This window comes from Halichondria panicea, chromosome 1 (genome assembly GCF_963675165.1).
Source record: "Halichondria panicea chromosome 1, odHalPani1.1, whole genome shotgun sequence".
Lineage (NCBI taxonomy): Eukaryota > Metazoa > Porifera > Demospongiae > Suberitida > Halichondriidae > Halichondria > Halichondria panicea.
In genome coordinates this window covers 7,227,484-7,252,815 of record NC_087377.1, presented here as the reverse complement: position 1 = coordinate 7,252,815, position 25,332 = coordinate 7,227,484, and the positions used below count along the sequence as shown (strand labels likewise).

The 25,332-nt window shown below is 41.8% G+C and overlaps 6 protein-coding genes across 11 annotated transcripts in view; 5 read left to right on the top strand and 1 right to left on the bottom strand.

Moving 5' to 3' along the window:
* Positions 1-25,332, bottom strand: part of LOC135339045 (uncharacterized) — a 129,142-nt gene that overhangs the window by 4,897 nt on the left and 98,913 nt on the right. The window lies entirely within an intron of this gene.
* On the top strand, positions 1,256-2,341 carry LOC135340070 (ATP-dependent DNA helicase RecQ-like). The gene is made up of 2 exons (XM_064536370.1): positions 1,256-1,786; positions 1,834-2,341. The coding sequence occupies exons 1-2, from the start codon at positions 1,262-1,264 to the stop codon at positions 1,840-1,842; spliced, it is 534 nt and encodes a 177-aa protein (XP_064392440.1). The 5' UTR covers positions 1,256-1,261; the 3' UTR covers positions 1,843-2,341.
* Positions 4,600-25,332, top strand: part of LOC135339062 (uncharacterized) — a 33,031-nt gene continuing 12,298 nt past the window's right edge. For 3 of the 4 annotated variants that reach the window (XM_064535189.1, XM_064535195.1, XM_064535202.1), the window contains exons 1-7: positions 4,600-4,823; positions 6,981-7,265; positions 7,347-7,646; positions 7,716-7,786; positions 7,839-8,028; positions 8,103-8,429; positions 8,485-8,732. In XM_064535189.1, the coding sequence (XP_064391259.1) occupies positions 4,754-4,823; positions 6,981-7,265; positions 7,347-7,646; positions 7,716-7,786; positions 7,839-8,028; positions 8,103-8,429; positions 8,485-8,732 (1,491 nt within the window). In that variant the 5' untranslated portion in view covers positions 4,600-4,753. Of the gene's footprint in view, positions 4,824-6,980; positions 7,266-7,346; positions 7,647-7,715; positions 7,787-7,838; positions 8,029-8,102; positions 8,430-8,484; positions 8,767-8,817; positions 8,899-8,947; positions 9,047-9,097; positions 9,477-25,332 lie in introns of those variants that run through there. The other variant, XM_064535196.1, reaches the window with a different exon arrangement.
* LOC135339530 (uncharacterized) lies at positions 18,274-20,949 on the top strand. The gene is made up of 2 exons (XM_064535669.1): positions 18,274-18,509; positions 18,576-20,949. The coding sequence occupies exon 2, from the start codon at positions 19,137-19,139 to the stop codon at positions 20,937-20,939; it is 1,803 nt and encodes a 600-aa protein (XP_064391739.1). The 5' UTR covers positions 18,274-18,509; positions 18,576-19,136; the 3' UTR covers positions 20,940-20,949.
* On the top strand, positions 20,990-22,108 carry LOC135339730 (uncharacterized). The gene has a single exon (XM_064535984.1). The coding sequence runs from the start codon at positions 20,990-20,992 to the stop codon at positions 22,106-22,108; it is 1,119 nt and encodes a 372-aa protein (XP_064392054.1).
* Positions 22,333-24,867, top strand: LOC135338971 (uncharacterized). Its single transcript, XM_064535064.1, has one exon. It carries the CDS (start codon positions 22,333-22,335, stop codon positions 24,679-24,681), a length of 2,349 nt encoding a protein of 782 aa, XP_064391134.1. The 3' UTR covers positions 24,682-24,867.

The following is a 25,332-nucleotide window of genomic DNA, read 5'->3' as shown; positions in this document are numbered from 1 at the left end:
ATAGATCTACACGTTCCTGCTCTGGTAGCTAGCCTAACATTAGCCAATACCACCTGCAAGTCATGGTGTTATTAAACTTAGTCAGCAAGAGAGCTAATTATGAGTAAGTACTGTGCAAGATCTAGTCAGCAAGGGACATCTAGATTTACTTAGACCATGAGGCTGAGGCTACAAGCATAGATACCATCTACACTGCAAGTTATAAGTGGGGGCCCCATATCGCTGGAGGGGCCTCAAAGCGCTAGTGAAATAGGGCCGTTGGGGGGCCCCAATCGCTAGCGTTTTAGGACCCGGGGGGCCCTGAAATGGGGGGGGAGCCCCATATCGCTTCTACACCGGTAATTGCCCACACAAGGTCCGCCCAAGATGTATTACCCATGAATATCATACTATAAAACGCTGACTCAGCTGGACGAGTGCTACATTGGAACTAGCCTCGACCCCAGGCCGATCCGTCTCCAATTGAACGCTAGGTCGCCTCCTCGGCCTGGTATTGATTGTATCTGGGCGTGCTCTTATTGGCTCCACCTCGCTCAGGTATTCGCTAAAAAAGAGCGAATTCCTGAGCGACTTAACACTAATGGTGTACGTGTATGTATGAGCACCTACTCCGTAAAAGTAATTGTAATCTCATAAATAGCTCCGTAAAGCTAGCTAGCTACTAGAGTACAAGGGGGTATTATGAGACCTCTAAATGTGTCTGACCCCCCTGTCTTGCAGTAATCTTGAGGGAGCTAAATAGCCTGTTCACTAACTATTATGGTCAATATGCTTTGCATGTAAGCAAAAAAATTAGTGACAGTGCTTTGTTTGCAGCTAATGCTAGCATTTTAGTGTTCAAAGTGGTTTGGGTATTATGAGACAGGGGGGGTATTTACGAGACACCATTGCAATTAATTAATTTTAACGCTAATTGGCTGTTCTAACATATCTGGAACTTTTTGATATTAAAATATAGTGATTATTTTGCCTATAAAAACAGTTACTCCTGTTTTAACTGATACCTAGTGAAATTTACTACAAACATTTGGCACCCACTTAAATTTGGTCAATTAAAAATGTTTTTTCCAATTAAATTCTGTACTTAAACAAACTATTGTGGTATCTCTGTCAACACAAGCATACAACTCCAAATTTCTTTTAGAAAAAATACTAGAGTGGTAGTGCTATTAACTGCAGACAAAATAGCTGAAGCACTCCTGTTTTAAACAGCTGTCTCATAATTGGTTCCATCTCATAATACCCTCTTCTACTCTATACTATGGCAATTTCAACGTCTTTTGATATCCAAGAAGCATTAGCATATGCACTGTCTTGTGTGAAGCAAGAAGGACTGATCCTCAAGGAACAGCAGGTCCGTGCTCTCAAGCTCCTGTCAGAAGGAAGGGACGTTTTTGTGTGGTTCCCAACTGGGTATGGCAAGTCTCTGTGCTATCAATTGCTACCCTTCTTGATGGACTACAAGCTTGGTAGGACTAAGGGTCCTCTTGTTGCCAGAAGTGTAGTTTTTGTCATCTCTCCCCTTGTGTCTCTCATGATTGACCAGGTCAGGAGTCTGAACACTGGAGGTGTTTCTGCTGCCATCCTCAGTAGTAATAAGGGAATCGACAGAAGTCTTGTTGCCACTAACAAAGATGTGTCGGATGGAAAGTACTGTCTGCTGTTCACTGCCCCAGAGGCTGTTGTTGAAGACTATCTATCGTTGGAGGATGCTATTACTAGAGCCTCCACTCAATTCCTCTTTAGTGGCAATAGCTGTGGACGAAGCACACTGTGTTTACAAGTGGTAAGTTATTAATAACTCCCGTTGTGATTATTATGTATGTTCTGTAGGAGCTCTGACTTTCGTCCTGCCTATGCACACCTAGGTGAGCTTAGAGCATTTGCCCCTCTTGGTGCTCCAATGTTGGCTGCAACGGCTACTGTGACAGATGTTATGAGGAATGTGATTGTGGAGGTTCTCGAAATGACTGGGTGTGCTGTTGGACGCGAGCTCACAGTGAAAGGAGATGCGTCGGAACCACTCGTGTCCTTAGTCCTTTTCTTAGGGGCTGATCTTACTGGACTACTAGGGAGCTGCTCTTTGGACACTTGTTTCTGGTAGCTACGTCTGGCCAGGAGCCTGAACACCTCTATGGACTCTATCTTCTTGATACAAGAAAGACGGACAATCTTTGACAGGCCATCTGAATCACTAACAGGCAGATCCAATGCAAGACTGAGCCTCCCTGGAATATCTTCTTTGAGAGCCTTACTGCTGAACAAATGTTTATATCTTCTGTTTTGTATGGCATCAGTGCTGCAACATAACCTACAAAGAACAAACTTAGAAGCCATTAATTTTATTCAATTTTCATTAAAAATTTTGACCACATGGACTTAATAATAATAACGAAGTCACGCCCAGATACACGCCCAGATACAATCAATACCAGGCCGAGGAGGCGACCTAGCGTTCAATTAGAGACGGATCGGCCTGGGATCGAGGCTACATTGGAACTTGACCAGGCGTTCTTTCAGATAACGAACGGCTGGTCTCGAGGCTACACAGTTGTATGATTGTATCATAGATAGTAGAGGGAAGGGATTGGAAACATCTCAGGTGACCAATGTATTGCCCTAGAGAATTCTGACACCATGCGTGTTGCATTCCGCAAGTGATGATTGCGATTGATTGCGAGCCAGCTGCAAAGTTAAAGACAGAGGAGAAGAAACTGAAGAAAACTGCAGTAAGCACTGGCAGAGCTAGTCTGTATGTACATTATCCATAGTAAATGTATGGTTTACATCATTTACCTAATTTATTTGATCATCAGAGGTCCATGTAGCACTATTTTACCAGAGATACAAAAGAAAGGGGATTGGAAACGACCGCCCACGCCCTATGTAAAAGGACTGACATCCGGTGAAGCACTCCGTGTAATTATTGCGCTCGCAAATAATTACATGGAAAAGTTTTGTATCCCTGGTTTCTAGCTCTCCTATCCACTAGAGATCACTCAGGGCCTGGGAGATACTTGTCACTTGAGAGAAGTAAGCTTATACCACTGACAAGCTCTAAGTCCGTTGTCTTTACTCTGTTTCCAATTTTTTTGAGTTTAGGTTGAATTACTCTATGTCAACTTTTCTCTGTCCCTCCTGTGAAGTCAAAACAGCAAAGGACATTGCTTGACTTGGTTATTATGTATCTAAGTGCTACATAGAATGGCTTCATGCTATAAATAAGCTGTACTGTTCATAAACGTTTGCAGTATAGTCCTTCAAACTGCTTTAGTATACTTTTAGACACACCACGGGCCTGTCCCTCCTACGACTTCATAGTAAAGGCTATTTCTTCTTGCATAGCATTTATTTGTCTAGTAATAGTGGCTGCATGGCTTAGTCGACTTTTTAGAGCTAAATTCTCTTTACTTTTTAGAAAAATCAACATTAAAAATGATCAATTTCACTGTTTCTATGTACAGCACATTGTAGAGCAGTCAAGACTGGTAATGAGCATGCTGACTATAAATATAATCCTTTGTAGTTTTAGCCACGCCCTATAACGCGGAATGCTTCACGCAAAAATTTCGTAAAAATTTCGTTTCCAATCCCCTTTCTTTTGTATCTCTGATTTTACATGTATTTAGCTGGGAATTTGAAGGTATGAAACTTTGTGGGGGATATTTTGAGCTAGGAAGTAGCCATGGTTGCTTGAGAGTGATCACAGTGTAGAGGAAGCATTGAAATATGCCATAGCTAAGTTGAGAATTAGGCTGTTTATTTTTTAATATTAACATAAAAGTGTGAAAAGAAGAATTCGTAAGTAGGTCTACATTTGTTTGCGGGGGAGTTGCTGGTTAACAATACATTGTACATCACTATTGTTCAGGTCTACATATTGCCTAATGATCCCGATGTGCCTTGAGAAAAGTTTTTCCTTGCTAACCTGCATAGTTTTGGAAATATGCTAATTCAAACTTACCCGTAAATTGCTTTCCCAGGGTACTCAGAACATCTGAGGATCTGCCAAGATCCTTTGGAAAAGTTTGGCATGCCAATGACAGAGGGAAGGGACACTGTTATTCATTACGATTGGTCGTGCAAAAGCTGTGTAGTGACCAGATGACGGAAAGACACCACTACCTAAACGTCGTCAGACTTACAAAAATTATGTTTTATGTTTGTAACATCATCATTTCTCCATGCATCCTTTGTGATTGTGTGTATCAATAATGTTAAGAAATATAAGTATGCAGTCTATAATTATGGTCATGAGCTGTGCCTAGTACTATAGTTTTTTTTGTGGGTGCATGTCTTGTTCTTTGAAGGTTTGTTAAGGTCTTTAATAGGATGTGTAATTCTTTAATGCAACAGAGAAAAGTCTCTTTCTGATGTACAGCAACCAAAGAAACTAGTTCAGGTCTATGTATGTAGTAGCTAGCTATCTGTTCACTCTCTTTTGGCCCCAATTAAATTAACTTCCTGTCTATTTCCGGTGCGACATGCATGGGCCGCGTGAAATCCCTGTGTTTCCAATCCCTTCCCTCTATGTATCGATTTGAAAAATGAGATCTATATAGTGTCTTATATTATTGTGATCTTTACCAGTCCCTACACCATAATCATTGTTTATATATATAGGTGACTGCATTGTAGCTGAACTAGAGTCTATACAGTCATACTATAACTAGACTGTATTTTCTACTAGATCTAATACTTAATTAATTGGCATACAACACCTATAGATCTACTATAGTACTAGTATACTTTGATGGATGATTACACTAGTTTGACATTCCTTCTGCTTGCAATTGCAGGGACATTCACTGTAGCTGTAAAAGGTAAGTTATAGCTATATATGCATGCATGGTCTCTAGGCATTATTTTGCTATTCTGCAATTAGGTCCCGACATCATGCACCTTGTGTTTGTAATGTTACCATAATCATTCAGAGATTGTGGCTGTAATTAGAAGAAAGATAGCGTAAAAACTCGATTTTTAAAGCGACACTAATTACGCTTTGCAAAAGTAAAGTTTTAATGTACACAAAAAAAAAGAATTTTAGATGGTGCTATATATTATATTTATGTCCAAGTGTCGCTTATTTAGAGGGTCACCTTAAATTGAGGTTTTACGGTATACCGTATAGCGGGAAATTTTCATGGGGTGCAAAAATTTCCCGTTTTTCAAGGCAAATAAGATAACGCGAAAATAAACTGGGAGACTCAATCTCCCACGCACCAGTATATTTCACATGCAAAGCTCTTGGTGGGTGCATGGGGTTTCCTGGATTGAAACGCGAATAATTATTAAAACCCATGAATATTTCTGCTGAGGGCTCTATAGGTAATAGCGAAAATTTACACACGCAAAATTTTCCCGCTATACAACATGGCTCACAATTTATGGCCAGTGTATATATATAGATATATTATGTTACAATACCGTCTTTCTTCTAATTACAGTACCACCCTAAGAAGCGCTCCACCAATTGAGCAGCTGCAATGGAATTATATTTTGCTGGGGCTTATATAATTATACATGTATAGTTATAATAATTATAATTATTAGAAAAAATAAAGCAGCCTAAAATCAATAATCTCTACATTTGACACATTATAGCCTTCACTGTTAAAAATGATGTGTTCTGGAACACACTTTTGGGATAACTATTTAAATTTGACACGGCTAAAGGTGTTTCGTAACACGTAGCTGTTGTGTGTTGCTGAACACATTGGCAAGTGTGTTATCTAGCACATAAATACAGTGCCTTCAAGCACACTAAAAATGATTGTATAAGCACATGCATACAGTGCATGTGCACCTCGTAACCTCAGGACGGCAAGATTACTTCTATAGTGTAGTTGCTCTATGTTATTTAGCTTGGTGTTGATTTTAAAATTGCAATTTCAACGAAATGACTGTACATTTAACACAAATCAAAAACACATCTATAATAACAACGACTATTTATAATAACAATAATTATTTAACAATTGTTATAAATTTTATTATTACGACAACACATTACTTGTTAATGACAGCACATCACATGTTTCCTTTTTGACGAAAGAGCGCACAGCAGCACATTTTGATTGCAGTTATCTTGTCCTAATAATAAATACAATTATGTCTGGTAAGCATATCTATTACTCCACGTACCTGCATGGATACTTTTCTGCACATTTATAGCAGTTAGCTAGTATGTCCCAGAGAATAGTCACTTCTGTACCCAAACCAGTGCTTAAGTCAAGAATGAGGTCAAGTTGTTGTATTCACTGGGCTGAGTTGTTAGAAAGGCTATATAATTTACATGATCGTATCACACATATGCTTCTATACTATATAGCAATACTTTTAGGACCTGGATTTCTGGGTTTGCAAAGTATAAAGCTTCCTTTGAGAGTGATATAGCAAGTTGTTTCCCGCATTTGCAGCATTTCAACTCTTATTTCACTTGCACATACTTAGCGGAACATAAATATTAATTCTGGTATCTGAAAAAGTAAAAAGACCTTCAGTACTTTACTAATATCTAGACTTAAAATCGTGTGCTACTTTACACCACTAACACACCATTCTGTTGTGTCACCCAAGTGTGTTGTTGAGCACGACTAATTGTTGCACAGCTACGATATCACTCTACATTCTAACGTCTAGCACCACTCCAATAAGTATAAGTGCCAAAGTAGCTATTTGTGTGCGCGCCATGCACTGTAAAACCACAATTGTGTCGCTGCAATTAGAAGAAAGACGATAGTTAGATCGTATAATATCAAAATAGATGTATTGTATCTAAATGGACAACTGAAAGTAACACAGAAATTTATCATAATAGAAGACTATATTTACCCCAATCTAAGGTAGTGATCATGATGTACAGTATAATAGGCACTTTCTGTCTCCCTAATACCTTATAGTCTAAAATATAATAGTTATAAAGTTATAGTCTAAAATATAATTATAGTCTATCGTATATAATTTATATATATACACAGCCCAACAGTTTACAATTGAGCCTGAGTCAGTGGTACGAGCCGAGGGATTATTGGCAGAGTTTAAGTGCCTGTCTCCTGGAGCACTAGCTCACCCTTGGTTTGTGAGTGGCATCCAGACCACAAGCCCTAACAGTTCATTTGAAATCAGAGTAGCTGGAGGCACTTCTGGTCATCCCTCAGTGCTGACCATCCCAGCCAGCTTACAGTTCAACAACAGTGTCATTCAGTGTCTTGCAGCATCAGTGACTAGTGTAGTGTTCTCAAGGAATGCAACATTGATAGTTGGTGAGTTGCATGTATAATAGATATTATAGAGAGTACACCTATAGACACGGTTGCCTTAATTTAATGAGGCCTTTTTCTCAGAGCGTGTATCTATTAAAGTGGTGAATAGTGAAACCCACCTTACTGTCGCTGTGACGAATATCTTCACTCTGAATAATGATACCTATCGTGTGGACATCTTGCTTACTGCTCTGGGCACCAATGAGATGGTTGCACTCCCTCCTCTAAATGGGCAAACAAATCAAGCACAGTTTAATTACGGATATCCTAACCACACTGTCTGTGATATACTCACCTTCATTATGACTCCAATTAGTGAGTCAGGAATGGAAGGAAGATCCAGTGAACCTGCAGTCCCTGGGTTTTTTACACGAGTAACAGGTACTGTACAGTACATTTTGTATAATTAATATTTTACACTCAGCTCTGCATGTGTTCTTCCACGTGCAGGTGATAGCATTGCCCCACTCATCAGCCAGAATGAAGATGTGTTGATGAAAATAGTGACTCTCATTGATGTGGTAACTGAAACTTTACCATTAGTATTATTATGTTTAGAGCTCCGTTTTGCAGGTGCCTAACTGCCGCAACTTCACTCATTACCAAATAGACTCAGATGCTCTGCCAGGTCCCATCACTGAGATCATACAATACCCGCTGACTGTGCTGAGTTTCCCTCTTCCCTCTGACATAATAACCAACGTCACTGTCACACTTACTGCACTGGGGGGTGTTGAACTGATATTCCAAAATATAGCAATACGTACGCCATAATAATTATTGTAACAATAATTATAATGGCTAATTGTGTATGTACATGTTTTATCCTTATTTTAGGAACAACTGACGTTCAAAATTTGACGGTGGACGTTTGCCCTGAAGGAAACTGTATTAGTGTGAGCATTGAGTATGTTGAAGGTACCCTCTCTCCCGGAGCTCTTGTCTGTGTGATACGTATCACTGATGGAGAGTTGGATTTTGGTAGCATAAAAGTGATTACCATACCTCATAGCAGGAGTGAGAATTTCACAATATTAGCTGTTCCCAGCGGAAACTACAGAGTGATTACGTTTGATCTTGAACGCAATTTTCTGCCGAGAATGCCCATCTCAATAGCAGCTGACAGCAAGGACATATCTGTTACGGTGTCCTCAGGAGATGGAGGTATTTCTGATCATGTGTATATAATAGTGTCACTTCATTTTGTATATATATATAGGACAACCTCCCAGTTGTGAGGGCGTTTCTGTCACAAAGTTGCCAAATGGAGATGCACAAGTGACTTGTGCTGACTCTGATGTCGTTTGTCTTGTTTTGTTTCAGTCTACCATCGCTCTCGACAGAATTTTAGTTGCTCTCATTGACTCATTTGCAAGTTCAACGACCTTCTCTGTCAGCGACACTTTTGCTAATGGCCATGTGATAGTGTACTCTTGGAATAGCTCACAGTCCATCTTCGACGGGAAGGTATCACTCATTAGGCAACTCAATTCACCAACAAGTAAGTGTATTTGGTAGCTCATTTTCATACTGTTTACTGTGTTGTGTACAGGTCCATCTACCTTGTCTCCTACCGACCCCCCTGCACCTGTTACTGGGTCCCAATTTCCATTGGCCACAGGAGTAATAGCTGGTAAAGCGAATAGTGTTTACCTAAAATTACACCTACATAATTATAATAGGGTTAACTGTGGTGGTGATTCTGCTATTGCTTGTAGTCATTGTTGTTGGAGCAGGCATTGTAGTTGGTCTAAAAAAAAGACAGAAGATGCAAAATGAAGGTAAATAATGAATTCCGTCTTGCTTGCTATCTATGTTACTTTGATATGCAGATGGAAGAGTTGATTGGTGCTCAACGTTTCCAGGAATTGAGCAGCCTAACGAAGCTTATGCTCCAGTACTCAAGATCAAGAGGAACATTACCTATGAGCAAACAAAGAAACCACAGATCGATGAAACACAAGCTCTGGCAACAACAGAGGGAGAGTACGAGAGCATTGACCCAGTTCATGAGTACGAGGATGTGCTCCCGAAAACTAATTTATAGCTCAACATTGTAAAACTTTACACTTTTATAATTTTTAGCTCAACATTGTAAACTTTACACTTTAGTGTTTCAATTGGGTGCCAGCAGAGCCTCTAATATATAGGTCACATAATTTGTGTACATGTAGTCTTTTTTCAGAGCAGCGTCTCGTTGGCCACGCCCATCTAAATCTAGTGGGTGTTTTCATAATTGTGACCTATATATAATTATATTAGATCGAGGCTCCGCTGGCACCCAATTGAAACAGATATTTTCTAGCAGCAATATAATTATTATTGAAAAGTGTACCTTGCAGACACTTTACCCATGTATTAGTTATTGCCCAGCCGAGGGCATTATAATTATTGCTCCAGTGCAAATATATGGCGTGTTACACGAGGGCACCTGCAATTACTAACTTGTTGTCCAATGATCGACGTTAAATTCTTCTGATTGGTCAATTTTCCCCCTATAAATTGTCATGTGTTTTGAGTGGAATTTTGTGTATTCATTAGTTTTGGAATTTCTTAGTAAATTCTTAGGTTTTGTTCCCACAACTAGGCACAGTAGACTCTCACTATTCCGGCTCTCTGAACAGGGTGTCATACAGGATTTTGAAGTAGAGGGGGGAAATGAGAAAAGTAACCAGAAAATGTTGCTAAAAAAAGGTCAACCGTTATTTCAATACCCAGCTATGGACACTCAGTCATAATTGAAAGGGGGGGGGATATCCCCCCTTTCCCCCCTGTATGACACCCTGCTGAAGTACGGCCACCTCGATATACCGGCCATGCATTTGGCTTGGCACGGAATGCTAGCTATAATTATGTTTACTGCACAAAACTCATCCTAAAGTACGGCCACTCGCTATTCCGTTTACCGGCCAGTACAGTGCTGGCTGTCCCAAACAAGGTAATTTTTTATACGTATATTACGGCCGGATATGACGTTTTGGGTGTGGTTTAGCAAATAGAATTGGATTACACTTAAATAGAGAACAGAATGATTCATATCCTTCATTATAACCGCAAAAGTAGTCATTAGATTCAAGGTAAGGTCGTTTTAAGCCGCGGCTATTTCCTGAGCTACAGCCACCTCGCTATTCCGGCCAAGCTGCATGGTCCCAAGGGTGACCGGATTAACGAGAGTCTACTGTAGTAGCCTATAAAAGGGACCACATGAGTTATTGGGTGGGATGGTGGGGCATAAGTCTCAAAAGTAGATTTCTTTCAAAAGTAGTCGCAAAATCTACTGCATTTACACACAGTGCAAGTGCATATAATCCATACAATGCAGTGCAATCCTCTGCCCATCTGCCCACTCGCTGGGCAACAAGACATTGTAATGCATGGTATACGTACAGTGCATCCAGTGTAGAGAGTAGAACAAAAGGTGAGTAGTTGTACGTATCTCAAGAATGGAACATTTCTAAGAAATTGCGCTGATACCATTGTATAGGTAAAAGAATAAGCTGCTTCAAAAATAGTTTCCAAAAATTGTTATAGTGAGAAATAATTTTAGGTGATAATGGGGGCGATCGTAAAAATGTATGTAGAGTCTAACATCAATTATCTCCGGAACTAAAGTATTTCTGGACAAATTTTTCATATCAAAAGTTAGACAATTTATTCAAGCTTACTCTGTGTAATTTTTGGACCTTAGCCGTAAGACCTTTTTCAAATCTCTCCCTAACCGAAACGGCACTAAAAACTAGCAATTTTGAGCACTGTGGAGGATGTGTAGATATTAATTTTAAGCAACATCATAAGAAGAGAAGAGTGTTGAACTACTGCACAAACACTGTGCACAAAGTAACGTGACATCGTGTCAATCGCACGTGAGCAACTCGCAATTGATGACGTTTGCACATAATTACGCAACGCACAGAAGTTGTTAATAGTGAGTAAAGAGTGCCAGTGAAGAGGATCAACTCGACTATTGTCTCTATTTAGATGATTTTTGTGAAGAGATCGTCTCCTATCAGTGTCCAGTGAGCAGCTCCACAAGCTCTGAACGTTGAACGCGAACAACTCGCTAGAATTGTTCGATTACCACACCCCTAAAAACGTCACGGTTAACATTTACTAGGAGATTACTAGTAAATTTACAATACTTTATCATGTGTGAGTCATGTTACTTTGTGTACAGTACGTGTTTGTGTAGAAGTATCAGTAGTTCGACACTCTTCTCTTCTTATGCACTCTTGATCGAACCTTTCATAAGATAGCCAAACAATCAATAGATATTGTAAAAAAGTCCCATACCTTAGCCGGAAACCGTTGGCCTTTTCTCTCCCTAACCGATTACCCACTACAGTAGAACCTCGATTATCCGGACACCTTGGTTCCAGAAGCAGGCTGGATAAGTGAATATACCAGATAATTGAATAGATATACCACGCCTTGATCCACCCACTTTATTGATAAACAGCAGTGTCACATGGTTGTCTGCGCATGCGCAGAAGATATGTCTCCATGGTAACAGCGTACCGCGCATGCGCATTTGAGGGACACGCCCATTTTCTGAATTATTTAATCTAAAAACTGCCAAGCCGGATAATCGAGGTTCCGGATAATGGAGGGCCAGATAATCGAGGTTCTATACTGTATAACAATTGTTTTACTGTTTTATTAATTACCACAAACCCACCACCTTATGTTGTCATGGAAACAAATTTTGGATATGTTGTAGCTTATTCATTCACCTACATGCACAATGGTATCAGCAGTAGGTAGAATGTTCCAATCATAAGATATTTACATTTAAGTACAACTATACTCACACATTTTTAGTATTCTACTCTCTATATAGACTGGATACCGTATATCTTCTAATTTATCGGACACTTCTAATTACCCCGGACACTCTTTTGGGCAATTTTCACTGTTCTAATACAACGGACACTCCAGTGCTTTAATATTACATTCGTTCTAAATATCCGGACAATATCTTGGAGTTACATTCATAGACGGCAAGTAAGACTTAGAGTGCTGCAGTTAGATAGCTTTGAGTAGCTAGTTTTAGATAGCTAGTGCAACTATTCGGTCGCACACTGTTCTTTTTAACTTAGCTAGCTCGCAGCAGCTGCTTGCTTGTTCTAATTATTCCGGACACTTCGCATGATCTGTTCCAATTATACCCGGACAATTTCCAAAATAATTATTTTTTGCTGTCCGATAAATTAGAAGATATACGGTACACTGTAACTGCCACATGTTGAACCTGCACCTTGGAGTGGAGAGGTACACAATTTGAATGAAAATAAATGCATGCGCATAATGAAGACAACTGCATGCATGCCTTAATTGGCATCACAAAAACACCTTTTTATAAGCGCCAGAAAAAATGAGCTGCTCGCGTTTTTTAGGACCCTAAAAATTGTTTCTTCAGTTCGACTTGTTATATACTAAAAAGTAATTATGGTGGCGCTGTAATTACAATACATCAACTATTGATTGATTTGTTGCGTTGTTGTTATTCTCCCTGTATGCGTGTCAGTTAAACACTATACTATCACTGATGATGAGCACTGGAGCAACTCGGCACCTGCATATAGCGAGCGAACAATGTATTAATTCTGTACATTTCCAGTATACCATGCATGCGTACATGCAAGGAAATATTTAGCACACATGTCGTAGAGACAAACTGCCACCTTTTACATGTATGCATTAAATATATGAACACAAGTACAGTACATCGAGTACATAATCTGATAAACAGTATATAGAAGAAAGTTTTTATAATCTATGCTAAAACGAGCGTTTATACAGCTATATATAATTATAGTCATGCAACTTGGAGCTACTGCTGGTCCCACAATGTATTAGTATACTCGCTGCATGGCCAGTCCTATACATCTACATAGGAAAGGGGACTGGTAAAATGCGAACCAACGATGTTCTGATTACCGAAATTGGTATGACCAATCATAGTTCGTGCAAAAGCAATGTCATCTGACTGATTCGCAAAAACTGAAGCCACAGATCGGATATGCTATGTACTATACACAAAAATCTATTGCCGCATAATTATGTTATAATTTATTGCCAATTTTGACAGCAAAAAAATAAGAAAATTGTCTGTTTTATAGAGCATGCGAAGTGTCCGGAACAAGTATGCAATTGCTAGCTAAATTTAATAGAACAGTGTGCGACTGAATACATGCAGTAGAACCTCGATTATCCGGCCCTCCATATTATTTTATGGTTTATCTATTTGATTATTCGGCTTGGCAATTTTCTTTTTAATCAGAAAATGGGCATGTCCCTTAAATGCGCATGCGCGTTGCAACTGTTACTATGGAGACAGGCCTGCTTATCTTCTGCGCATGCGCAGACAACCATGTGGCACTGCTGTTTATCAATAAAATGGGTGGATCAAGCCGTGGTTTATCTATTCGATTATCCGGTATGCATATTCAGTTATCCGGCCTGCCTCTGGAACCAATGTTGTATAGTTGCCCTAGCTATCTAAAACTATAGCTAATCGTCAAAGCTATCTAACAGCAGCACTCTTACTGGCCGGCTATATAAAGCTACGGTGTTTGGAATGTCCACTAAATTTCAGGGTATTGTCCGGATAGTTAGAAGAAAAATGTAATACTATATAGCCACCAAAGTGTCCGTTGTATTAGAACAACGAAAATTGCCTAGAAGAGTGTCCGATAAATTAGAAGATACCGTATAGCGCGAAATTTTCGCGGATTTCGTGGGTTAGCAATCCTACACGAAAATTAAGTCCACGAAAATTGTTCTTTAATTGGTATAATGTGCAAATATTAAAAGCGTGGCTTTAGTATATAGTTCATTCTGCGAAAATTGGGCAACGAAATGCTTTTAGAGGCCACTAACCACACGTAAGTACACTAACCACACACCTAGTGTCTTCTCTGTGTGCAGCTCTTCAGTGTTGGTGACAGGGCGTCGTGGTGGAAGAGCTGGAGAGGAGAGACGGTTGAGACTTAGTTTCATGCACATACTACACATAATTACCGGTCATACTAGAACAGTGAATTATAAAGGCCAAATAAGGGAAAATGTCCTCCAATTAACAGTGAACTCCAATCAAACAAATAAGAGAAAAATTTCCTCCAAGAAATCTTAATGCAAGAAGTCAACAAGACACATCGGGTACCAAAGGAAATCATAATATTATGGTAGGGAATATTGATAAGACACCCTAAACAATAATTTCAAGTAATTGTTGCACGAGAGGCGATAGGTTTGTTTAGTTTTGAGATTCATTTTCCGTTTAGTCAGTAGGTGGGATTAAGGGAATGAGCATTGGGATAAAGACGCTCAAACATTTCCAAAGAATAAGTAGGTAGGTAGGAATTAGGTCAAAGGGTATATTCAGAGTGGATAACAGTGACGTACCAGGTGGGTCGTTCAGGTGGACTGGTTTCAGTTTTTCCTTGTCCACCACGTCATAGATGATCTTGGTTGAGTCCATCACCTCGGTAGCACTCTGGCTGGCTTGGTCTCTACAGGAATGTACTGCCCTTGTGTTTTGGCAACTATAGGACAAGGCATAACATAATTATATGTACATGTACATAGATATCTGGCCTCTCATGATGAAAGTAGTCCAACTAGTTACGAAAACTAACAGCAAAGTTTTGGTGCTACAGTACATGTACACACACGAAGCTGTCAACTGTCTCCACTTGGGTTGGGGAATTAACTGAAACGTATATGTACATGTATGCATGTATAGAAACAAACTACTACTATAAAGTAAGCACTACCCCCAAAATTTACTCTCCCACATATAATAGTCAGTGTACATGTATATACAGTACACGGACTCTACTTGACACCTTAGCCAAATGTTGAAGGATTGAATAGGTCATCATTCAGGGGCTCCACTGTATACTGTCCCATGCAATTAAGTTTGTTTCAGAGCATTCATTGTATACACACTAGTACCTGGTGGTGGGACGACTGGTACGAGTTTGTCCTTGTCTACCTCAGAGTAGATGACCTTGGATGAGTCCTTCACCTTGGCATCATTGCTGGCTGGTTTGTGTTCTACCAGCATGTACTGGTGCTGTGTGGGAGTGGGTGGGGTGTTAACTGAATAGCCGTGTGTATACTGCGTTTATCTCCTAGCAACATCTGTAGAGGGCGTTTAAACGAGATGGGCGCTTATTTGAAACGGGCGTTTATTGTTACCGTATTACTAGAATGTTTTGCGAGCATTAAACATAATTATGTGAACTTTGCGAGGGTTGAACAATAAAATCGCAAAACCTAAATTATTACACACACGATCCTTTCCAGAGTGCAATAGTTAGATTGCAAAGGGTCAAATTTTCTGCTGATTTGGCTCATTTGCAACCCCCCCCCCGCAAAATATTCTAGTAATACGGTATGTCTACTTCAAATTCTTGCACAGTAGCAGTTATTATTGGCTGCTGCCACAGCTCTCAGCTCTCAATCTTAAGTTGGTGTGTTTCTCCCTCTGTGTGTCGGTATCTATATCATAAACAGTATCTATTCTTTGCTGCCATGCTTGCAACTGGTGCCACGTGGCTACTTCAGCTCCACGCCCAAGTACGTATTTAAGATGGGCGTTTATTGACAAAGACAGAGCTTTTACCCTGGGTGTTTAAACGAGATGGGAGTTTAATCAAGTACGGTATATACATGTATGTATTTAATTCAGTAACTGATGTGTACACAGAATATGTTATTTTTAGCTACTTCCTGTCTCTATAATTACACTGACACACAATTAATACATGAATTTATGTTAAAATTGTACGTGACATAACAGTACAGTACAGTACAGTACAGCTAGAGGACATTGTGACACAGACTAGTACATGTACTTTCCCACTGTTGTATTATAAACAATGTCATGAATTGTTCAAGCAGAAGGTTTCCTGCTTCTTTCACTTACCTAGAATCACTGCTACGTACGTACAACTGCCAGACACATGTTTTCTTTACACACAACGTCATAACCTGGTGGAAGTGTATTGTCAGTGTCAGCTGTGATGCATTCCAGAGCAGGGCGGGCGACATCGTAGAGTGCTATAACTTCATTTCGAGTGCATGGCACTCACGTTCTGTAGACAACACATCATTATTAGAACACGACTGTATAATTATGCATGTGTAATTACCGTATAGCGGGTATATTTCGAGGGTATAAATGTTCGCGGTTTTCGTGGATTGAGCCTGTACCACGAAAATTATAAAAGTAGGCGTGTTCAGTATTATTGACCACACCTATCGACAATAAGAGGAAAGAAAAAGGAATCTAGAGACAAGGACACCGGTATAGCCAGCTAGCTTGCTCTACGTCTACTGTATCCCCTGACCATGGTCTGAACAGCAAACGTTCTGCTAGAGGTGGAGGACATAGTGCCTCACTGATTCATTCAGGCTAGGCCTGGATTCGAGGCTAACGGTGTGGAGGTACAGCTGCATGTTGATGTGCGCATGCGCCAAAAGGCTGGAACTCAGACCACGAAAATAAAATCCGCAAAATCCTTTGTAGAGGTCCATCCGCGAAAATGTATACCCTCGAAATATACCTGCTATACGGTATGTGTGAATTCAAAACTCAGCCCCCACAAAGCAGTACGCTACACTGGGTCTGCATGTGTACCGTGGGAACACCGAACTACTGATTAGGAGAGGGTATATGCACTACATGTAGCCAGTTAGTGTAAACAACTTAATCAGCTAGGGTGTACATTAATCATGAGAAGGACCTGAGTTATAAAGTACATGTACGCGAAAGTGGCCCACTTTTTCTCTAAAGCACGCCCCTAACTATATTCCAAGTGGCGAGATAATTATGTAAACAGATAACTTATCAGTACCAGCAAGAAACTGTCACCATGCCATACATAATGACAGTGATCGATACAGGTGACCCACATACAGGATGTGTACACGGGTTTTGGGTTAATTGGGCAAATACAGGATGTTGTACCTAAGAATAGAAAGCCAAAACACACAGTAGGTACTATTACAAATGTAGCTTAAAACCACCTATAGCTATTACAATACTGTCAAAACACATGCAGAGCATGTGTTGCAACTCGGCAAGGCACACAATGCAAATTCAGGGAGTTTGAATAACCCTACACATACACACAGGTGATGCAATCACTCACCAATTCATGGGAAGCTGTGTTTGTTGATATTCCCTGAGAATCACTGTATAAAGTAGTAAAGTTCACGAATGTGATTTCAATACAAACTGTTGCTAAACAGATAATACAAATTATAACCTACCACCTCTCTAAAATGTACTATGGGAGTATAGTACCATTGTGAATTCATGGTAATATAATATGCTTATCACATAGTACTGTATAGCGGGTAATTTTCGTGGGGTAAAAACTTCGTTCAACTCGAAAATCGGTGGTTTTTATGATTCGTTTAGTCTTGTGGCCGCGCTGCATTCCTACGTTCCGGTAAGCCACGCCTATGTTAAAATTTCGTGGAGGTCAGCTTGCCCACGAAAATTACCCGCTATACGGTAGTGAAACAGATCAGCACATTCTTAGACTAACATACCGTACATCATCATGTATATTATCTTTCTAATTGACAATGATTGTAGCTGGAATGCAACACCTTGCTCCCTCGTTTGCCTTTCTGTACCAAGCACACAATAACGATGAGAATTATCACAATGAAAACAATGACCACAATAACCAGAATAACTGCAGAGAGAGAGATAATCTACAAGATCGAGCTATTGTAGGGTCACTGTAAAAGTCTAGATACCACACAAATAAAACAGAGAAAATTAAGCAAGCTTTAGATGGAGCTTCAGTTAGAGTGGTGGCCAGGTTCAAATTGCAGGATAAATAGCTCAAAATTAGAGCGAAGAAATCAGTTCGGCGCCATATTATTTACTTGATTAAACGCCCATCTCGTTTAAACGCCCATGGTAAACTTTGTCTTGTATCCGGCCTCTGATACGGTACATATTGAGTTGCGCAATTGCATGCTTGGTCTTGTGACTTTTGGTTCTGCCATCGTCTGTCTATCAGCGGAGAAAGTGTTGCAACTCCAGCCTCAAAAATTTCTGGCAAGTCAATCAACACCAGATATTAGAAATGAATATGTTTGTTCTGGCTGGCTTAATCATTGCCATCATAGTCATAGTAGCAATCGTTTGTGGCTATGATGTTCATGCTTGGTACTTGGCTGGACACTTGGGCATATCACTCATCAATACTTGCAACAGTGAGTGTAATTTTATCGGCGTTTAATATTATTGTCTTTGTGATGACGGAATCTTTGTTTGTGCAGAAGAGATTGGATTGTGCAGTACGAATGGCTTCGCCCCCCAATATTCATAAGAGCGTTCAAGAATTATACATCTCAGACGATAGTCGATGGTGACTCAATATACTTTAGTAAACCTTTGTAAAACTATACCGTAAACTAGTTTGTTTACTAGTTTGTTTCCGTATTAATTTTAACAAATACTTGTCTCCTGTGAAGCTGTGGCTTGTTGGAAATTATGTTATCTTACTAGTTATTGTGTCACTACACATTATGTCATCAGTATTGTAATCACATGATCAGACACATGTTGTGAGAAATGAATGAAAGATGAACAAGAGTCAATCTAATTGAATCCTGTAGTATAACGAAAATAATAACAGTTTGAACGGTTAAGTAAGAGTGAATTCTGATTATTTACATGGTCCTTCGAACCGGATTGGAATCGGAAGTCTAAAAGCAAGTTTGCGAAGACTACTCAACGGATCACTCTACTGTCCTAATTGGTGCCCACGAAAGTGTGCAAGAACAAGTTGCGAAGACTACTCAACGGATTACTCTACTGTCTGCGCACATAAGTGTGCAATGACCGACGCAGAAGTCTCAACAAGGAAGAGAAGAATACGCGCTGGCCACAAGGCGTCGGCCACGCGGACTCTGGGTCAACTGGCTGTTGCTCTTGGAGAAACATCCCCAAACCCAGATCGACTGTCTCTACTTCAGCAGACCCTCGAACAAAAGTTGGAAACACTAAAGGGATTAGATACTGAGATTATTGAACTTACCCCAGAGGAAACCCTTGATGATGAAATCCAACAAGCCGATGACTATCGGGAGCGAATATATGAAGCCTTGACACGAATCAAAAGAGCTGAACCTACTGCTACAGCACCAGGGATTGTCCCACCTACGGCCACTCGAGGTCCTGAACGAGGGGCGAGAGTTCAACTGCCCAAACTAACACTTCCACACTTTAATGGTGACCTGATGAAATGGCCAACCTTTTGGGACTCATATGAGTCCGCTATTCACAATAACGATGGGCTAACAGACACGGACAAGTTCAATTATCTGAGGTCCCTGGTGGAACGAACTGCGTATGATGCCATTTCCGGACTCACCCTGTCGTCCGTTAACTATCAAGAAGCGATTGAGATCCTGCAGAAAAGGTTTGGCAATAAACAACTGATAATCTCGAAGCATATGGAGACACTGTTGACGGTGGAGGCTGTGACATCAGACCAGAACCTGAAGGATCTGCGACGACTCTACGACAGCACCGAATCACACATGAGAAGTTTGAAGTCCCTAGGAGTGGAATCAGAATCGTATGGGGCTATGCTCTCCTCTGTGCTGCTAACCAAGCTACCTACCGATCTACGTCTCATTGTCAGCCGTAAGGTCACATCCACAGATTTGAACATGGATAGCTTACTTAAACCCTTCGAAGAAGAACTGGTCGCTAGAGAGAGAGCTTCCAACTCCAACTCCAACTCCTTCCATACACCACCACGCCGAAATCAAGATCGAGGCCGTCAAACTTCCTCTGCCCTATTGTCAAGGGCGCAGGAACCAAGAGCTGGAGTAAGTTGTAGCTACTGCCAGCAATCCCACCCGTCGACCGACTGCAAGACTGTAATCAGCCTCACCGCTCGCAAACAAACTTTGAGAGATAGTGGTCGTTGCTTCAACTGCTTACGCAAGGGCCACATGGGCCGCAATTGTCGATCCACAAGCAAGTGCCTAAAATGCAAGGGACGGCATCACACGTCAATTTGTGAACGAGAAGTCGCTGAGCTGAATCCTCGACCCCACACAGTACAACCTGAAACAACGCTGAGTCCCGATGCAACCCCGTACACACCTACTTTGGCCAACAACGCTTTATGCTCTGACAAAGGAAATGCCATCCTATTACAGACCGCTCGTAGTATCGTGCACAACCCTGCGAAATCGGAGACCTCGATTGAAGTTCGACTCTTATTCGACAGCGGCAGCCAGAAGTCCTACATCACTGAACGAGCCAAGAATCTGCTGGCATTGGAGCCTAGTGGAGAACAACTTCTCTCCATTGCTACCTTTGGATCCAACCGAGAACAAGCGAAGGTATGTACGATTGTGAATGTGGGAATGTGCTTGAAAGGATATCCACCCATGTCGTTGTCACTGTATGTTGTCCCAACCATATGTGGACCCTTAGTTGGTCAGCACATTACTACTTGTTTTGAGAATACCCAACAATTTATGGGACTAGATTTTGCCGATTATTCCGATGGGAGGTCCAGTCTAGAGGTTGATGTCCTTATCGGCTCCGATTATTACTGGGACCTAGTAACGGGAAGTGTATGTAGGAGTGAAGTGGACCTACCGCCATTCACACCAAATTAGGATGGGTACTGTCTGGCCCTACACCAGCAAAAGACCAAGCCCAATGCTCGATGAATCTGACGACCACACATGTACTCAGAGCCGAAACCCAGGAACTTGAGTCCACGGCGCTGGACGAGCAGTTACGATCATTCTGGGAGCTCGAGTCGTTAGGCATAAACAAGGAAGAAAAGACCCTGTACGATGAATTTGCTAGCGACATCACCTTCCACGAGGGACGGTACAAGGTGTCGCTCCCATGGAAGGAGTTCCACGATCCTCTACCGGACAACTACCAACTAAGCCTCAAACGAATGCGAGGAATGCTATGCCGACTCTGGCAGAATCCAGCAATATTGGAACGGTACGACCGCACTATCAAGGAGCAACTGGAAAAGGGAGTCATCGAGACTGTCCAAATCGGAGGCAAGGACCCGGAACGGGTACACTACCTGCCTCACCATGCCGTCGTGCGCAGTGACAAGACTACTACGAAATTACGCATTGTTTACGATGCTTCAGCCAAGTCCGACGGCCCCTCACTGAATGAATGCTTGCACAAAGGTCCGAAGTTCAACCAACTGATTCTCGACTTATTGCTGCGATTCCGATCATATCCGATTGCCTTGACAGCTGATGTCGAAAAGGCGTTTCTGATGATAGCAGTTAACGACAGTGACCGTGATGTCCTGCGGTTTATTTGGATAGACGATATCACCAAGGACAATCCAGAGTTACAAGTGTTCCGATTTGCCAGAGTTGTGTTTGGCGTATCCTCAAGCCCCTTCCTACTCAATGCCACGATCAAGTTTCACTTGGAAGGTTACTTGGAATCCAACGAGGGCACCGTTCGACGCCTACTCCAATCAACTTACGTTGACGACATCGTCACAGGTGCAGAAACGGAAGAAGCAGCGTTTGATCTATACGTCCAAGCTAAGGATATGTTTCGTCACGGAGGATTCAACCACAGGAAATTCCTGACCAACTCAAGAGAGCTACAGCAACGTATTGACTGTGCAGAAGGTATCCAACCAACAAAATCCCAACCCCAAGAAAGCTGCCTGGACGAGACGTATGCCAAGGCTACGCTCGGATGTTCACCCACTGAAGAGAATAAGGACGAGACGTATGCCAAGCTACGCTCGGATGTTCACCCACTGAAGGAGTCGAAGAGAACAAGATTCTAGGAGTACTCTGGAACCCCACTGCCGATTGCCTCATTTTTGACGTCTCGGAGTTGGCTCAACTCGCGACAAGTCTGCGACCAACCAAACGGAACGTTGTTAGCCTGATTGGGAAGTTTTACGACCCATTGGGATTTCTAGCACCTGTTACTATCAAGTTCAAGATCCTGTTCCAGAAGCTATGCCAGAACAAAGTTGAGTGGGACAGTACCTTACCAGAGGAATTGATGCAAGAATGGAAGGACTTGGTGGCCGATCTCGGGGAAGGTGGTCTGGTCTCGATGCCCAGAAGCTACTTCCACAATGTTAATGGTACTCCACTCTCCATGACTCTATACGGATTTTGTGATGCATCGACAAGAGCCTACGCTGCAGTGGTCTATTTGGTGCTGAGGACAGAGGCCACCACGACCGTCCACTTTGTCGTTTCCAAGACGAGAGTTGCACCACTTCAAGCTCAGACTATACCACGCTTGGAGCTCCTCTCAGCCTTCCTTCTTTCCAAACTGATTGTAGCAGTCTCAGACAGTCTCCAGCCAACCCTATCTCAATTAGAGATTTCGTGTTTCACGGATTCACAAGTTGCACTCTATTGGATTCGTGGCATTAGCAAAGAGTGGAAACCCTTCGTACAAAACAGGGTTAATGAGATTCGGAAAAACGTCCACCCCAATCACTGGAGACACTGCCCAGGAATATCTAATCCTGCCGACCTACCTTCGAGAGGACTTCCACCATTGGAATTGTCAGTGAATCAGCTGTGGCGAAGAGGTCCTGAGTGGCTGGATGCAGACAACACACCTTGCGGAGAAGCGAAAACGCATCTGATGCCAGAAGAATGTTCTGCAGAACTGAAGACAAGTGCCCTGAGATCGCTCAACCTTGTAGCGACTGACTCCGAGGGCAGCATAAGTGAGTTGTTGGACTGCGAGAGTTTTGGTACATTGTCAAGACTGTTGAGAGTAACGGCCCAAGTCCTGAGAGCAGTTGGAGTATTCAAGAGGAGTTACATTGACATCTCAGCCAACCTGACCCCAGAAGAGCTAGCCCATGCGGAAGGATTGTGGATAACGACCGCACAGCGACAGTTGGTCCAAGAGAAAAACTTCAAGGCTCAGGAGAAACAGCTAAACCTCTTCAAAGACGAGAAAGGAATATGGCGTTGTGGAGGAAGACTCTCCAATACAGAAATCCCGTATGCTACCAGGCACCCAATACTCCTACCCAGAACCCATCCTCTGACTAAACTGATTGTGAGAAGAGCCCATGAGCGGGTTTGCCATAACGGAGTGAAGGAAACACTGACTGAGACCAGGAGAAGTTTCTGGATACCGAAAGGGAGAAGTCTAACGAAGTGCATCATTCACCGATGTGTTCTGTGCAGAAGATTCGAAGGAGCACCCTTCAAGACTCCACCACCACCACCTTTACCCACGTTCAGAGTGAAGGAAGATCCAGCCTTTTCGTACACTGGTGTCGACTTTGCTGGCCCTTTGAGCATCCGTGGTTCGGTTACACCCGACAAAGTATGGATCTGTCTGTTTACGTGCTTAGTCACTCGAGCTGTACATCTGGACATCGTCTCAAACCAATCCACGTTAACGTTCTTAAGATGTTTGAAGAGATTTGCATCCAGAAGAGATTTACCCCGAAAGTTCTTGTCTGACAACGGAAAAACGTTCAAAGCAGCAGCCAAGTATATGAAGGCTATTTTCCAGGACGGTACTGTCAAGGAACACTTAGCGGAACTAAGCTGCGAATGGGTGTTCAACGTTGAACGCGCACCATGGTGGGGAGTTGTCTTCGAGAGAATGGTCAAATCGACAAAACGTTGCCTACGAAAAGTGATAGGGAGAGCCCACCTCTCGCAAGATGAACTCCTCACTGCAGTCACGGAAATCGAAGCCGTTATTAACTCAAGACCATTGTCATACATCTCGGCCAACGATTTGGAGGAAGCACTCACTCCTTCTCATTTAATTGTGGGACGTCGAATTCTAAACTTACCCGACCACATTGGATATCTATGTGATTCTACCGAGGATGAAGAGTTCTCAATCAATGCTACACAACTTGCGAAACGCGTTAAGCATCTCAGCAGTACATTGAATCACTTTTGGAATAGATGGAGAACCGAGTATTTAGCAGAACTAAGGGTAGCCCATTACCATTCTGCGAAGAAAATTGCCAATACTGGAGACCACAACCTGTCGATTGGAGATATCGTGATCGTACACAACGAACACCTACCCCGTGAACTTTGGAAGCTCGGGAGGATACAGGAACTCATGAAGGGTCGAGATGGACAATTCAGGGGTGCCACAGTCAAGATGGCCACGAGAGGTCGCCAACAGACTCTGCTGCATCGACCGATCCAACTACTATACCCCTTAGAAGTGAGATGTCCCAATGGATCAGAGATGCCGACTAACGATGCCGAGGAACCTGACACCGAACAAGAAGCTGATGTGGTCACGGAAGATCCTGTGGAAACTCGACAAAGAACAACACGCGTTGCAGCCCAAAAAGCTGATGAACGCAGGAAGGCTTGTATGTATGAACTGGAAGACGATTGAACTTAATGAACTGAACTTATGATTATGTTATCCCGATTGTTGACCATGTTTGGTCAACGGGGGGAGTGTGTTGGAAATTATGTTATCTTACTAGTTATTGTGTCACTACACATTATGTCATCAGTATTGTAATCACATGATCAGACACATGTTGTGAGAAATGAATGAAAGATGAACAAGAGTCAATCTAATTGAATCCTGTAGTATAACGAAAATAATAACAGTTTGAACGGTTAAGTAAGAGTGAATTCTGATTATTTACAGGCTTATGCTCTCTATTGCGTTGTCGAGAAGACTTGCTGGCTAGCTGTGGCCCTCTATGGTGTTGTCAAGAAGGCTTGCACACTAGTCTGAAGCCAGAAGAAGCTCTCATTTGTACAGTTCAATAAATCACGACCATCCAACCATCATAGAGGTAGATGAGAGCCTCTTCTGGTTTCAGATTAGTGTGCAAGCCTTCTCGACAACCATAGAGGGCCACAGCTAGCTAGCTAGGCTATAAAGCTGGTATAAAGCTTCATATACATTTTAGATAGTACATGGGCGTGTATGGACCACGCCTATGATTAATTACACCTGCAATAGATACCTAGCCTCGAACCAGGCCCAATATAAAATTGGCCTCGAACCAGGCCCAATTTTACGTTGGGC

Excerpts from the sequence above, each read along its gene's own strand:
- LOC135340070 (XM_064536370.1), top strand. The coding sequence starts at position 1,262 with ATGGCAATTTCAACGTCTTTTGATATCCAAGAAGCATTAGCATATGCA.
- LOC135339530 (XM_064535669.1), top strand. The coding sequence starts at position 19,137 with ATGACCGACGCAGAAGTCTCAACAAGGAAGAGAAGAATACGCGCTGGC.
- LOC135339730 (XM_064535984.1), top strand. The coding sequence starts at position 20,990 with ATGAATCTGACGACCACACATGTACTCAGAGCCGAAACCCAGGAACTT.
- LOC135338971 (XM_064535064.1), top strand. The coding sequence starts at position 22,333 with ATGCAAGAATGGAAGGACTTGGTGGCCGATCTCGGGGAAGGTGGTCTG.